Source organism: Ceratotherium simum, chromosome 14 (assembly GCF_057802395.1).
Source record: "Ceratotherium simum simum isolate JZ-2026a chromosome 14, ASM5780239v1, whole genome shotgun sequence".
Classification (NCBI taxonomy): Eukaryota; Metazoa; Chordata; class Mammalia; order Perissodactyla; family Rhinocerotidae; genus Ceratotherium; species Ceratotherium simum.
This window is the reverse complement of record NC_141913.1, coordinates 49,887,039-49,904,709: the sequence shown is the minus strand read 5'-3', so window position 1 is coordinate 49,904,709 and position 17,671 is coordinate 49,887,039. Positions and strand designations below refer to the sequence as shown.

General features: G+C 37.2%; 1 protein-coding gene across 1 annotated transcript in view; it reads right to left on the bottom strand.

The window, feature by feature from the left end:
- Positions 1-17,671, bottom strand: part of PHLPP1 (PH domain and leucine rich repeat protein phosphatase 1) — a 222,918-nt gene that overhangs the window by 92,344 nt on the left and 112,903 nt on the right. The window contains 1 exon segment of the mRNA XM_004422600.3: positions 14,512-14,637. Coding sequence (XP_004422657.3) covers positions 14,512-14,637 — 126 coding nt within the window.

Below are 17,671 nucleotides of genomic sequence, written 5' to 3'. Positions count from 1 at the left end.
CAGTAAGGTGAGAGGAGAGTGGCCTGTAATGAGGTCAAAGAAGTAAGCAGGTGGGGGTGGGCAGCAGAGCCTGCAGGGCCTTTTAGGTCATCTGGCTTTTAATGTGAGCAAAATGAGACGCGTGGAAAGGTTCTCAGACAAGCCCTTGGCTCTAGACTGTAAGTTCCATAAGGGAAGGATTTTTGTCTTATTTTGTTCACTGATCTCAAAAAGTATTTGCTGAAAGAATGGCTACCAGACTACTTTACAACCCTTCCTTTCTCACCAGTTTGCATCTGACCCATCTAGGGTACTCCTTCACGAGGAGACTACCTTGAAGAGGACAAATTCTATTTCAAGTGAAGCATCACACTACGTACTCTCTTCCCACAGCTAAAAGATAATGATTAAACGTCAAGTTGTATTTGATTCCTTTCCTCATTCTAGACCACAAGCTGTTCCTGCTGGAAACAAGGGGGAGGAAACCACAATAACAAAGCTACAACAAGCAACGGCAATCTGTGGGAGTCGTGGCAGACCTGGGAACATCTACAGCGAGAGCAGAAGTTAAACATGTCATGATGGCAGCAGGGCAGTGAGCTGCCAAGGCGACCACAAAAGCTACCACTAGCTGCACCTCTGCCCAGCGCCGTGCCCTGCAACAAAGGGGAGATTTAAGTGCTTCCACCCAGACCAGCCTGGGCACATAAGGACTCCACCACAAAGAGGTTTTGCTTGACTCCCAAATGAAAAAACTACCAGCTGGGCTACCTACATAGCACCTACTAAAACTAAGATCCTTCTCAAAATAAGAAAGACCTAAATAAGTAATAAAAATAAACCAGAAAGCCACTGTATACACCTCAGAACAAGTAGCCTTTTATTATTCTAGCTTTTTTTTTTTCAAGCAGTAGTAACAACAACAATAAGAGCTAACATTTAGGGGGTGCTTCACTTGTGAGAGGCATTCTTCTAACTGTCTTAGATATAATATTTAGTTTAATCTTCACAACAGCTCAGTGTAGTAAGGACTTATCCTCATTTCAAAGGTGAAGGTTAAACTGAGTCACAGAGTGTGCCCAAGGTCACACAGTTAAAGCAGTAGCAGAACCCAAGTTTGAAAAGAGCCTGCACTATTAATGCAATGCCATCAAATCAGGGGCTGGACACAGTTCAGATCTTACCTGAAGGAAGGCTCCTCTAACTCCCATGATGAAATAGCAACATAACCCCTCAGACCAGAGCAAAGACAATTAGATGTCATCCCTAGGATAAGCTTAGGCCTTAGGAATGAAGATAGGGCAGTGATGGATGAGAGTCTCCTGGAAAGCAGCAGAGGAGACCCTCTGCTGACCAGATACAGACTTCAGGGAAGGGGTGAATCCCCATGGGGGCACCATTCTTTGACGTCGTGGGCTCTGCTCACTCCTATCTCACGCAGTTTGTCCACCTGGGCAGCAGTGATGCCACCTGGCGAGCACCTATTCAAATTTTAAAAGGTTACACGAAAAGTTTAAAAGGCTAGAGAAATTTGGAAAGAAAAGGAAAGAAACAGGCACATGTAGAAATCATTTCAAATCTTTGTTATAGAAAGGGACTTCTAAAGGATCTCGCAATTAGAATATAAAATCCTTCTGGCAAAAGCTACTACACTTCTCTTATACCCCCAAACATCAAGACAGTGGAAGACACAAAGTTGAGGCCCAAGCAACTCGACATAGAGGAGAGAGGGCACAGGCTTAACAATATGCAGGCGTGTAGGAACAGTTCTACCATTTCCTAGCCATGTGGGCCTTGGATCAGTCACTTTACCTATCTGTCCTTCAGTTTCCCCATCTCTAAAGTGGAATAAATAGTCCCTGCCCTGATCAACTTAACAGGCTGCTGTAAATAAAATTTTCTCATTTTAAAAAAATCAGGAGAGGCTCTGCAAGAGGCTCTAGGTATCCCTAGACCAGCGACCACAGCTACAGCAATAGAAATCTGTAAGAAAAAAAGAACTACAGTGCAAGCCACTGCTCTTGCCACGTTGAGCAGTACACGGATAAAGCTCAATCAGACAAAGGCAGAACATTACGCTAGTTACGCAGTTCATTGATCATCAATGAACTACACATGAAGGGATTCAGGTTCTAGAAGAAAAGTTCAAGGTAACTGTGACTTGGGAAATCAGTGCTAGTCTGTATTAACAACAACAAAAATTTTATTATGGCTGATAATTAGAGTTAGTGAATTAAATGGGATTTTTTCGCCATGAACCTACATACTCTAGGAGATACATTAAAATGAACATGAATCCCAACCATGGTACGGGTTGTCTTCTTTACCAAGTGACTTGTAACATGTATAAAAAAAAAGGTTACTGGGCCCTCAAAATACTTCCTCCAAAGAACATTGTAGGGTAAAAGTAAAAATGATAATATAAACAATGAACTTTTCAGATTAGCTACTGGGCTTCCACACGTTTCTAACATGCTTCTCAGCTCGGCACTTTCCTCAGTCGTTTCCTTGCCAACCTTGAGGACACTGATGTCAGAAAATGTCTCTGCTCTGAGTCTAGCTCAGTTGCATTTCTTTTTTTTTGTGTGTGACGAAGATCAACCCTGAGCTAACATCCATGCTAATACTCCTCTTTTTTTTCTGAGGAAGACCGGCTCTGAGCTAACATCCATTGCCAATCCTCCTCCTTTTTTTCCCCAAAGCCCCAGTAGACAGTTGTATGTCATAGTTGCACACCCTTCTAGTTGCTGTATGTGGGACGCAGCCTCAGCATGGCCGGAGAAGCGGTGCGTCAGTGCACGCCCCGATCCGAACCCAGGCCGCCAGTAGTGGAGCGCGCGCACTTAACCGCTAAGCCACAGGGCCGGTCTCTCAGTTGCATTTCTAAACCAATATATCTGTACTAACCGAAACATATCTTGCCATGCTTTTGCAATGTCATCTTCCCCTGCAACAGGACTGTACTCTGCATTACTCCCATCACTCTTCATGTTCATTTAGTGGACAATCATCTTTCATAGGCAATGGAAAGTTCAGAATAACAGTCATGTGATTTTTCTGTCCCCACTATAGTGAAGTGGTATTTATCCTTATTACGTGCATGGCAAGCTGAAATTAAGCAAAATGACTCTGAAAGGCTTGGTCAAAGCAGCTGAAAGAACACAAATAATTCTGCTTGTGTAAAGTAAAAGACTGCCGTAAACTGGCATTATGAGTCATTAATTGCTCTGGCCTAGCCTTCAGTGGCTTGGGAAATTATGCCCTGGCTACAGGGATAGTCTCCAGGGAGTTTACTAGACTTCTGCAAAAAATTCGTAACCTCAACTGACCTAGTTTTAATTCTCATCCCCAAAAAATGCTTTGGGAAGGCATGAGATAGGAGAATATAAATTTAGAGCATTCTAATAACTTATTTTCAATTTCATCCTCATCAATAAAGTTTTATAATACTTTATATCAAAAAAAATTTCCAATATTAATAACATTTAAATTCTTACTGGCTTTACAACATGCAATCATTTCTTTAAAAAATTCTACAAGTATAAGAAATGCCTTAACTTGACCCCAGACCTTTCACAATGACATCTCCTTTCTTCATCCTGTACTAATTACCATTTTATAAAATCTGTTTAACAACAGATGCAGAAAACCTTCCTATAAAATTGATTACAATATATACATTAATAATGTCTTAATAGAAGCATACGAAGCTGCCAATATTGGACATGGGTAAATTCTACCTGAAATTCTAGTATCTTATCATTTCTTTGCCTTAAATAATTAAATGATATGGGAAAAAAAACCCCAAGAAATAAAATATACAAATTTACACACCAGTCTAAATCACTAGAGGTAATGAAATCGCAACTCAATGAAGACAAACAACAGCAAATTCTGGAGAGGCAATCATTAATAGGTAAAAATGAGAGATGGAATTCTATGAGGGCAAAGGATTTGGGACTATGATTTTAAGATTAGGCTTATTAAGACTAGAAGGTACCAGTTAAAATACAGTTAAGGGACCCAAGAATAAAAGAGTATGGAGAGAGCTGCAGGCTGGAAAAGAAGAAAAAATAATAAACAAACAAACGAAACACCTGGCTCACTGTAAACACACCAGGCTATGACAATATAGAAAAAACAATAGTGAGAAATTTAGAGTAACAGTTCCTCCTAGACATCCTGACCTCTCTCCGCCAGGGAGTGGAAGGGATGGGGATGAGTGAACATATTTACCATCTGCCTTTATGAACCAGGCACTGTACTTGGTACTGGAGAGATGTACTCTTTGTCTTCAAAAGCTTGGTCTCTTGAGGACACAGACACCTAAACAACCATAATTCAAAAACGTATGTGCAATGGTGTGATGAGAGCACACAGAGCACAAACCTCAGGACTCCCGTGACATTCTCAGCACCAACAGTCCTCTCGCTTGACACAATGGGCGGGTATTCCCAGGCCCCTGTGCGGAGACTCGCCCAGCACCACGAAGAGCAGGCAGGGCTGCGGTGTTTGTCCAGTGAGCTCACTGCACAGCCTACACTGGAAATGGAGACCTGGCACCTCACTCTCTCTGAGTGAGAAGCAACTGTAAAAGCCTCAGAGGAGATGGCACCAACAGCTTCCAGATTCACTAACCATGTCACTCCAGCAGTTATCTCCCCTCCACACACATAAACTCCATTGTGTTTCTCAGCAACAACAGAAAAATAGAGCTCGGCTTGGGTGGAGACCAAATCTGAACTCAGAGTTCCTTCCTCATTTCCTTATTGGCAAAATATGCGTAAACAACCTCTTTAGAATGTGACTACCTGGGAATGTCTCTGAGCTCCATCACAGCAGCATTCCCCAAAGGTGGCATCTCCTTGACAGAGGAGAAGGGAAAAGACAGCTAACTACAAAAAACTTATATTTTAACTTTCTATTAAAAGAAATCATATAAACACATACTTAAATGATTCTACTATTAGAAATAAGCTACTTGTTTTGTATTTAAAATACAAAAACCTTGATGTTTAAGTTCCAAGTCTAACATACAAGGTATGTTTAACATAGAGAGTTCACTGATTTTTTAAAAATTATCCTAGTATTCTTTTTTTTTAAAGATTTTATTTATTCAGTTTTTCCCCCCAAAGCCCCAGTAGATAGTTGTATGTCATAGGTTCACATCCTTCTAGTTGCTGTACGTGGGACTCGGCCTCACGTTGGACGGAGAAGTGGCGCCTCGGGGCGCGCCCGGGATCCGAACCCGGGCCGCCAGCATCAGAGCGCGCGCACTTAACCGCTAAGCCACGGAGCTGGCCCATATCCTAGTATTCTTTACTTTATAAAATTATAAATCAGACCACTGGGTAGAAGAATTTAACTCTTCAGAGTAGTTGTAGAAAATTCAATAATCTGGGTTACAAATATTGGGGTCTTCCAAGATAACTAAATATATTATGGAAACTAAACTCTTAAGGATATATATTTTTATGTTGGTCTAAACCTTCTGATTAAAATGATTTAACTTCAAAATATAACATGACCAGATGGAAAGATCTGATTAATCATACATGTTAAGTCCCCAACATAGGAATACTTGACCAGTTTTTGAAGAATTAGACAACAGTAGTCCCCTCAATATTGAAACCAATTTAATCTGCCTTAGATGACTCAGAAGGCATCTCAGATTTCTTAAATACCTCTTGGGTGTCATTTAAGAAGATCAATGATCAATGTACAGTGGCTGTGCTCAAGTGTCCTTAGCAGCAAACTCTATTCAATAGATTGCTTGGTAAACCACCTTTTATTCTACTATGCCTGGATTTTGCTGACAACTGTGTATATGAAGTACTTTCTTTGATATTTTCAGTAAATCTCAGTTGTTATTTGAATCTTGGTTTTGTCCCTTCAGGCCACTGTAAAACATTGGAAGTACAACTAAAGAAAAAGATCAAGGCAGCAGAACTTCCTGCATAAAGCAGTACTGGATACTTTACACTCTAGTTCCCCCATCTGCAAAATGGAGACAATGATATCTCCTCAAGAGTTATTATCTTTTGTTGTAAAGCCTAATCTTGTAGAGTTGTTATGAGTACCTACATCACAGGGCTATTATAAAACACCTAGCAAAGTGCTTGGTACACAGAAAAAGTTACCAAAATGTTAGTTATTACTATTTGCCTTATTGCTGTCACTACTGGATCAATTCAGTAAGCTATACATGATTTTACTATTAACAAAATATATCTATCAACAAGTTGGGGGAAAAACAAAACAAAAAGTCTTTTTATTTTGGTGTTGACATCATGAATGAATAATTAATTCACTTTGGACATAATGTCTAAAGCAAGGAAAACAATGGTCACACACTCAGTGCTCATCAGATGGTATCTGCAAATATATCAACAAACCGGAGAGCACCCTGAAGGGAAGCTAGAGAACGGACCTGAGAACCAAGTGAAAGAGGAAATTGTTGGAATCACCAGAGATGCTTCTCCTGAAAATAGACTGCTAAGTGGTGGGGGAGGGCACAGAAATCACGGTAACTCTTCAATATTTAGTGGCTACCAAATAACAGAGAGGGTAGAATTACCTTATGTTATGCCAGAGAGCAAAACTAGGATCAAAGAGTCAAAGCTATGGGGATAAAGACTTCAGGTCACTTATAAGGAAGAACTGTCTTGTCAGACACTACAGGTGAAATGCTATAGACATTTTTTAGGAGAGAAGGAAGTCTGAGAGTGCACAAAGTCCTTTTCAAATCTTAAATTCTAAGTCTCTGAACTAAGAGCCACTTGATGATGACTAGAATTTGAGGTTAAACTAAAGAACACTTTCAAGGAAAATGCCAAATAATTGGTAAAGCAATTATTCTAGAAAACTACAACAAGTAATACTACCTTTTTGGTGACTACTTTACAAGGGCCTCTCCCTATCTTAAAATAAAATGTTGGAACTTTAAAACATAGCTGTAAGTTCCTCGTTGAAACCTAGAATGTATTTTATTTAAGATAATAACAATATACAGATAAAATCCACATGAGGAACCCATTTCTTCCATTTGCTGAGATCCTGGCACTAGAAGTCGAGCCTAGACAAGAGTCGGGCACAAAGAAAGGGTGGACTAGGTGTCCTCTGGTTCCTCCCTCACTCTCCTGGCTCTCTCTGCTGGGCAGCGGGAACAAAAACTCGGTAATTCCAAGAGAGCTGGAGAAAGAAAGGGGGAGAAGACAGGAGGGAAGATGGAGATACATAGGATGAGTTTCAAATGGTATATACACAAGTTGGCACTGCTTCACAAAAGCATGCTTCTTGGTGTTATGACATAGTAAGCAAACTAAGTATCTTTTTTATTTGTATAAAATTGGATTACAAAACTTTGGAGAAAACAAAGTGACATAGTTTTAAACTGAAATGACTCAGGACTCAAGGGAAAACCCCTTCTTTAGGACTATATTAACTAGGATTTCAAAACCAATAGTTATCACAGGAAAAAAAAGAAGGGAAGGGATTAGCAATGTGCAAGTAAGATGAAGAATAATTATAATTGCAAAGAGATTACTTTTTACTAACTAACTTAATCACAGTTTTATGCATTACAAAAACAAATTTAATGCAATCCAAAATATTTCATCTTTGGCTTAAATTCAAAGTAGAATTTGTAAGTTCACTAATTTCATAAACTGCTGTTTATATCTGTAATAAGGAAAGATTCCACAATATGAATTTTATGTAATAAATCCATTACTATATTGGAAATTTAGTTATAATATTTGGTAACTTATAGTCAAATTTCCCCAAGAAAATAAAATGGAACTAGCAGAAAACCATTTAGACGGGCCAGCACTTCTTTACTTTATCTAGCTTCGACTGCTTTCTCTTTTTCACACTGCTCAGACATCTGTGATATGACTACATTTTTACATTTTACATACTTGTGCCTTTGTCCATACTTTACCTCTCCTTGAAATGCCCTTTCCCCGCTTGTCTTTGTGGTGAACTCCTATTCATCCTTCAAGGCTCAGCTTGCCCATTACCTCCTTGAAGTTTTCCTATACCCAAATATCCCATATACTGAATTTCCAAACTCTTCTCATATCTTCACCACAGAATTGGTACGAGAGCAATCTTCTTGGGGTAGGGGTGACATTTTATAAGCTAAAATCCATGACACTCAGACCCTCGGTCCTACTTCAGATTCTACCATAGACTTGCTAGACTGACCTTGGTCAAATGGCCCTGATTCTTACCCAAAGAACAGGTCTAAAATATGAAGTGAGGGTTTCCAAAAAAGCCCTGGTAAGCCCTGGACTCCTCAGTAGAACAGTACTGAGAGCAAAGCTTCTTACCATTATAATCCCAACGTAGACAACTACAGCACAATCCCTAAAAGACAGGTGACAAACCATGCTGACAAAAAGCAGCATACTCCCTAAAACACACTTCAAATTAAGAGGCAAAATACGTGTAAAGATGACTAAGTAATCTTAAAGAGTTTCTTGCAACTACATCTAATGACACAAATCTCTGTGCTGAAAACCTCAATCCTACTACACTAGAATGATTTGACTCAGGTGGTTAGTGAAGTATTCTTTGAGTAAAATCTGAACAATAAAACACTCTTTTTAAGCACATGAAAGCAAAAGTTCAATTGTGATTCACCATATATCTTATTCTTATCTGAAGGGTGATGTTTACTCATCAAATCACGTGATCTTTAATTCAGCATGAAATGTGGCCCTGACTTGCCTACACTCGGCATATTAAAGATGAACCCAATATGTCGTGGCAACCAAAAGTTCACTACAGCGACTTAAAAAAAAGATGGCCTAGAATTAAAATACTAAGGTTAATACTGAAAGAAAGACAGCAAGAGAGAGAACCACTGTGATAGCCATAGGCACTGGCAATCGCCAGCATGTCACCACTGATCAACAAGGAGAAAGACAAGTAGACAAGCTAAGTGACCCTATGAGGCGTGAATTTATAATGCTGGGCCGTATAACATATACATACAACACAAGTGGCCAAGAGTTGATAATTGTGGAAGCTAGGGCATAGATACGTGGGTGTTACTATACTATTATCTCTACTTCTGAATATTTGACATTTTCCATAATAAAAAGTTAAAAGCACATTCACGCACAATACCAAATCAGTGATCTAAATCTCCTTTTAACCTTCCTTGAAATAAAGAAACAGATTTTAAAGTGGGACAATACAGTGTTGAAGAAGTGACTAAGGCTCTTAAATTAAAAATAAGTATGACTTAGGCTACAGACTCACATGAAAGACTAACTTTGAAAAGAATTCACAGGATCATTCAACATGTCTAAAATTAATGCGCTCCAAAAAGTGGGCCACAAAGACAGACAGCAACATCAGCATTTCTATAATGTCACTTGTACATCTGACAGGAGCTCTTCTGCAATTCCTGTTCTTCCCTCAGCTACCGCTCTCGGCCTTCTTACATCATTGCCCCTCCAACCACTTTGGAAACATGCTGGATACATGTACTCCTGTTGAGCAAACAGAGCCCTTTCTCACACTGCATTCAATAGGATGTTTACTGAATTTTTAAAGCATGTCATGCATTAATATTTTAGGGATGACTTTACAATCAATATTGTAATCCTCCCAAAGGAGCTATTTCCTCCACAGTATCTACAGCTAACACCGCCCAAAACTGAAACTCTAAAGGGACTGCCTTGGGTATTATTTTGGCAAGCAATACTAAGTGCTAAGATTAAGTTTAAAAAATAATAAGTATATAAGAGCCTATCTTGCTAGAACATGTCTAATTAATAACCTTTTAAAAATTTTCACAAAATCAAGTGAAATTAGAACAAAGAATAACACTTCTCTTGCAGCTAAGATCCAGAAGCATAAACTGAAAATAAAGAATTTTCCTTTTAAATTAATTATCCAACTTATTTTAATTTAAAAATCATTGGAATTTGGTTCTTTCTGTCCTCTCACGCTGACTGGGGTGGGGATTGTTATTAAAAATCAGAAACTCAGATATCTCTTTCTGTTGTCGGGTTTCCTTTCAGATCCTTATCAAAATGAATCCCCATTTAACCATTAGGATGTAAAGACAATCCATTCTGTGAAGTTTTGTTTCTCAATAAGAAGAAAAGAAAAAGAAACTGTTTCCATGAGTGTGACTAAACTGTATAACTTCCTAATATCTTCATATGAGGAAGAACAGATGACAATGGAAAGGGGAAGCTAGAAATAGAAGAGGCTTTTAATAGCCTTTGCCACTGCAAATGTCCCATAAGCACATATTCCCAAATGGACTGAGGTTCTCATCTTTCCAGCGGCCCCAACCTACTGTCCTAGGATGCTGGATTAAAGAAAAAGATATTGTCACAGGATTATCCTCAACATACAAAGTTTAGAGAAGAACGTGGCCATATTTCATATAGGATTCATATTCAAATAGAGAGTTCTCCCACTCATTCTATAATATCTAACCTTTTTAATCAGCCCTTTACAACTCATTTCCCCTTTAATTCACTAATCATAATTTCTAAAAAATTTTGAAATGTGTATCTGGTTTTTAAGATTGGAGAAAGGAAAGACAATATATTTAAAATCTGCATTTACTAAAATGTTTTGCCCTCCGTGCCCAACTCCTGACTTTTCAGGAAGAAATCTTCTTTCTCCCCAGTGTCTGCTATCCTTAATTACTTTACCCCAAAATGCTGCTGTGGTTGTTAAGAGCAGCAGAAGGTCCCTTGCTCAGATACTCTAAGCATATGTGTATCTTTATGTGTTTAAAATAAACATAAAAACAGAAAATACTTATAAAAGATTGGCCAATCAGTGACGACAGCAGGAATGATGGTCATAAAATTATTTTATTTATGTATTTATTTAATCAGTCATACACACACACACACACACTCATACCCTCTTACTTACTATATGCCAGTATAAAAAGTCCATTACACGTATATTTCATATAAGCCCTAAGAGGTAAGTACTATTATTATTCCCTTTATCAAATGAAAAAGCTTAAAATTTAGAAACCTGGATCAGTCACACAGCCACTGAATGGTAGAATCCATGTCTGCCTTACTTTGAAAATCAAACTCTTTACCCCCACACCATTTGGCTTCTGCAAACATTCACAGCCTTTCTGAAGGGAAAAGAGGTTCAGGTTCTAATTGGAATTCATTCTAGTTAATACCACTTAACTACTTGTTAATACTAGTAATCTAAGGTAATGAACTCAAAGTCCCTCCTCCCTCCTGGAAGCACTCACCCACAATTGTAAGTGTGAAATGTAACCAGCAGTCTTGTTGTATACGTATATGCATGTGAACTATCCTCTGCATATAGCTACATTACGTTTCAGCACATACATATCAATGCTTTCTAATGGCAATATAATAATCAGTGGAATGGGAAACTCACACCAACATTCCTCTCCCCAATCCTGCTACCATCACGTTCTACGTCACAATTCTCCACCCACCCCCACCCCCACTTCTCCTCTTGAGAGGTCTGATGTCTGAATCTGTTCATGGTTTGGACAATCAGAGTGGGAGCCTCATTATAGATACACTATCTTATCAGACCATGGAGATGGCATAATAGCCAACCAGCAACAGGAAAGAGTACTAATCTAAGATAATACCTGATATTTCCAATCACCAGCAACAAGTTAGAAATCAATATTTTCCACACCCTATTTAAGAGATATTTCATATTCTGTCTCTTGTACTTCAGGTCTCTGCTGTCTCTCTAGGAACAGAAGCTCTTTGAAGTTAAGGACTGTATTTTGCCATAGTTAGAAATGTGCAAATATAAAGAGTCTAATTAGTGCAATGGTTTCTGGCTGAGGCTACAATTTACCCAGTAATTCAAAGTAAGAACCTAAAAATCATCCTTTATTTTTCCCTTTCCTCATGCTCTATATGTAGTTTATCAGTAATCCTGTCACTCCGTCTCCAAAATATGCCCCAAAACACATCTGTCTACTTCTCTCCATTTCTACCCTTACCTCTTGCCTAGAAAACACCGCAATAGCCTCTTGCTGGCCACGCCTCCCTGCTTCTATTCTTGCTCTCCACAATCCCTTCTCCACACAACAGCCAATGTCAGACCACGCAACTTTCTGGAAGAAAACTCTTCAATGGCTTGCCATTATGCCAATAATAAAATCCAGACTCTTTACCCTGTTCTATAACATAAGACCCCTGCCTTCCCCAACTCCATGTCCCATGTTCCAGTCTTAGGGTTTCACACTATCTTCTCTGATTACCTGGAAAGCTCCTCCCTGCAGATCTCCAAACAATCTAATACTTCTTTCATTGAAGTTTTTGGTTTAAATGTCCCCTCCTCAGAAAGTTATTCCTTCCTGATCATTCTCTGTCATATCACCTTGATTATAGCACCATGACTATTTGAGATTTTTCTTTCTTGTCTATTTATTTATCGTCTGCCTCCCCAGTGTAAGCCCTACCAAGAGAGGGGAGTTGGACATGTTCTTTGCTGTATCCCAGTACATAAAACACATACCTGACATATAGCAGGTGCTTAATAAATGCTTGCTGGTGTTAGAACAGTGACTTATTAATTGCGTGGATGTTTAATATACAAGACTATTAAACTCAATACCTCTTAATCTTTTTGTTATTATTGTTTCAGTCAAAAGAATCTGTCATTGGTAAGCTTGATAATTTATATATACTTTTATTTACATCTTTATTCATGTTTGCCTAAGAACTTATACCCCTGACTTATTGCAAAGAATGTAAAGCAGCTATTACACTGTGCATGTGATCTAAAAGATCAAAACAGCTCCATATAGGACATTCTGTAAAATATCTGACCAGTATTCCTCAAAACTGTCAAGGTCATGAAAAACACAGAAAGACTTTTGAAAAACTGTCACAGTCAAGAGGAGACAAAGGAGATATGATAACCAAAGGCAATGTGGTACCCCGGATTAGATCCTGGAACAGAAAGAAGACATTAATGGAAAAACTAGTGAAATCAAATAAATTCTGGAGTTTAGTTCAGAGTAATGTTCTAATGTTGGTTTCTTACTTTTGACAAATGTATCGTGGTAATATAAAGTATTTGGGAAACTGGGTGAGGGGTATACAGAAATTCTCTGTACTATCTTTGCAACTTTTCTGTAAATAGAAAATTATTCCAAAATAAAAAGTTTATTTTAAAAAATCAACATCTCCATATAAAAAGAAATTTACTGCCCTTTGACCATAGTTTGGCATTTTATTCTGAATAAAGCAAAGTGTAGGCCACGGACTTTTTTCTTTGAACCCATACAACCACTTAAATAGAAAAGCACAGTATTATTTAATACTTGTCACCTCATATTTGCAACCACAAGAATAATTTTAAAACTAGGCAGATGTACTTATTGCCTCTAATATCACATTAATTCTACATACAAGTCCGAAGGAGAAGTGTCATCTTTCCTATTTTCTCTAGTAGGGGTGCTGCCCTGTACATGTAGAACCTCCATTTGCCTACTAGGTTGAGAGAATTTTCTAAATCCTAAACTAAATCCTAAAACCTAAACTCCACCTATTGCTTCTTCTCTAAAAGGAGGAGAAACTAATGTTCCTAAGTGTATTGCATCATCAGGGAAAAGTTTTTATCTGATAATTCAAATGTGGCCAGTATTTCAAAATGACTTTCTAGACTTTTATTCTCTAATTTTCTAATAACTGTTTTACAAGTTATTTGCAGTTCATTCACTTGACAAGTAATTATATCAGACAGCAGTCTGAATCACATGGAACTTGCATAACAAACTGGAGCATAAATTAAAAAATATGAAAGCAAATTCCATTGTAATGCTTCTGCACCCTAGGGAGGTTTCACCATTTCATAAACACACCCAAAATCAAGGCACAAAGTACTGCAATCCACCCCTCTACACATAATTCTATAAATGTAATGTAAAAACATCCTCACATGTGTACCTGATATACCAGCATTTATTTATCTTATTTGTCACGTTATTCTGGTTTCCACTACACAAATACACACAAAGGTATATTGTTTCATAGGTCATGGTAATCTTATTTAATCGAGGGACTATAAAATGGTCAAAATAATTAAGAAGTAAAAAGAAATTAAACCATTCAAAACACAGAAGTTGAAAAGGTGAAAAAGAGATGGTGCAAGATTAGACTGCTTATAAGAAAAAATAGTCAGAGGAAGAGGGGAAATTTGTAACAATTTCTGGGTATTTTGTGGTTTTGTAGTTGTCCTACCCTGGGCCAGTCCCTTAAATATTCTCAATCTCATGTTCCATATCTGTAACATCGAGAAAGTAACGCTGGGCTACCAATTGAATTGTCTCTCTTTTTTTAAAGTATAAACAAAACCTGGCAAATAAAACACAATTTTTAAAAAGCTACTTTTCAGCAAAAAATGAGCTTTTAAAAAACCAAAAATTGCTAACTACTGGCAGTATCTGAAAAAAAATCTGAATGTATGATTATATTTTGAAACTTTAGCCAGCTAGAAACTGAACAGAATTCTTGGGTGAGTGCTTACCTTGGAGACTTGTCGAAGCCACCTTAAATACTCCGTGAACGTATCAAAACAAATGTAGTATGTCTGGCTTTGGGGTCCAGAGGAGCTAAATGCTAAACAGTGCTGGTGCTTTTTCACTTCTTCTACCTATAAAAACAAACAAAGGGAGACAAAAACAAGTCAGAAAGCAGAACCATTTACATAGTTCATTAACTTTACCTTAGATCAGTGAGTCTGCACAGATTTACATCTTTCCCTCTATATGTTCCTCTTACTACTTAAAATATGTAAGTTCCTGAGTCTGACCAAGCAATCTGAATTACAAAGAAACCAGAAAAGGGGAGTTTTATCTTCATTAGATTTCCCCACAATAGTGAAGTTCTCTTCTTCCAGTTTAAAACTGAAACAGACTCTCTTATCTTTCTATAGCCTCACAATAGGGTGCTGGGGTTCTTACTTCTTCTTGGGAGGATTTTACTTAAGGATTTTTACTTCAGGTGGACTTTTACTTAAGTTACTTTTGTATTACTCTGAATTACGACCTTTTATAAAGGGGTGTTCAAGCATATTAAATAAGTTTTAAAATTTAATGTGAAATTGAGATTAAGCTGAAATAAAATCCTATCATGAGAACTTTCAAGACCTAATAATGCAGTGATAGAGTCAAATCAAATCTCCACTCCCAGTAAATTTTTCATAAGGAATAAAAGTCCAAACAATAAAGTAACATGATATTAAACAAACTCCTATGTTTAAATTACAAAAATGACCACAAATCAAGTTATAAAGAAAGTGTAAGAACATTTCAAAAAGGTCAGTATCACACAGACCATGTTCTCGGACCAAAATGCAATTAAGGTAGAAGTCAATAATAAAAAAATCAATTTAAAATCCAAGTACACTTAGAAAATTAGTAACACACTTCTAAACAATTCATGGGTAAAAAAAGAAATCATAATCAAAATTCAGAAATTCTTAGAACTAAACCATGAAAAATACTACATATTGAAATTTATGGAACGCAACAAAAGTGGTACATAGAAGGAAGTTTATAATTTTAAATACTCATATTAGGAAAGACAGCAGAAAATTAATTTAATCAGCATGTGTCTCAAGAACTTAAGGGGAAAAAATACCAAACCAAAAACTGAATAAACTCTAAGTAGAATAAAGGCGACAATAAAAAGCAGAAATTAATGAAATGAAAAGCACATATACAACAGAGAACACTACATTAACAAAGAAAACCACTAGTTCTTTGAAAAGGCTAACAAAATTGAATATCAATTGATATCGATCAATGACATCAATTGAAGACAGATATAAGTAATATTAACAATGAAAAGGGAGACATGACTACAGATTAAGCAGATTAAAAAGAGGATATTATAAACAATTTTGTGGTAAATTTTTAGAAAAATATATTTTACCAACACTAAATCAAGAAAAAACAGGTCTAAATAGTCCTATAACCATTTAAGAAATTGAATGAATATTTAAAAAAAATTCTCAAGAAAATATCAGGCGCATACCATTTTCAAGGTAAGTTTTACCAAAGTTCTAAGAAACAGATCATTCCAAACCTGTGCAAAATCATCCACCAAACAAAAAATGAAGAAAAACATCCCAACCTATTCTCTAAGACCAGTCTAACCAAAAACAGATCAGAACAGTAAAAGAAAGGAAGATTACAGGCCAATCTCAGTAATGAACACATATCTTGAACAAAATGTTGGATCAGAATCCAGTAACATAGAAAAAAATATATCAAGAACAAGTTGGATTTACCTCAGGAAAAGAAAAATGGTTTAACATTTTTGGAACTATAAAATTAATCACACTACCAGATTAAAGAAGAAAACCATATAATCATCCCCAGAGTTGCAGAAAAAGCATATTATCAGTGTATCACCCATTCATCCTTCATGATAAAAATTCTTAGCTAACCAAAAACACAAATAACTCACTTAAGCTGACAAAGGGTATTTATCAAACATCTAAAGCAAACTTCAATGTTAATGATGAGATATCACTCTCTTTAACATCATTGATAAGATAAGTATCTACTGTTTGTATTCAATACTGTACTGGAGTCCTGGCCATTAGAATAAGACACAGAAATGTATTAAGGAAGAAGAAAACTGTCATTATTTGAATATGACATGATTAGCGACATAGTAAACTCCAAAGAATCTATAGACATTATATTAGAATAAATAAGAAAATTTAGCGAGATGGTTGGATATACGATCAATACTTAAAAATCTACTGCATTTCTATATACTAAAGAGAAAACATAATTTTTCTTAAATGCCATTTAAACTAATCTATATTGACAAAAATAAGGTCAGTGGTTTCTTGGGGGAGATGGGGAGAAGTGAGAGGAAAAGGTGGGAGGGAAGGGGTACAAAGGAGCACAAGGAAACTTTTGGGAGTGATATGATCACTATCTTGATCGTGGTGATGGTTTACTGGGTATATAAAGCTATTATATTATACTCATGGGAGTATACAGTTATCAAATTATCAAAATGTGCAGTTTATTATATGTCAATTATACCTCAATAAAGTTTGGTGAAGATGTAGAGAAACAGGAACACTTGTACACTGATGTGTGTGTAAAATGGTACAACAACCCTAGAAAACAATTTATTTTCATCTTGTAAAAGTAAATGTGCATATGCCCTATAGCCAAGTAACTGCACTCCTAAGTATGTATCCAAGAACAGTATTTCTTAAGGAGGTCATTATAGGAATTTGGATTGAACAGTTCTTCATTGTGCATTGTTCAGGACCATCTAATACTTTGCATGACATTTTACTCTCTGAGTCCCTACCCAGTAAATGCCAACAGCGTGCCCTGCAATAAAGATATTGGTATAGCCTGGGGTTCACAGGTTCAGATCCCAGGCATGGACCTACACACTGCTCATCAAGCCATGCTGTGGTGGCATCCCACACACAAAATGGAGGAAGACTGGCACAGATGTTAGCCCAGTGACAATCTTCCTCAAGAAAAAAGAGAAAGATTGGCAACAGATGTTACCTCAGGGCCAATCTTCCTCACCAAAAAACAAAACAAAAAAAGATATTGATATGAACCAAACACTCTATATACTTCTCCACATTTCCTAGACCCCTTGCACTTAAGGTGGAGTCATGTGACTAGTTCTAGCCAATG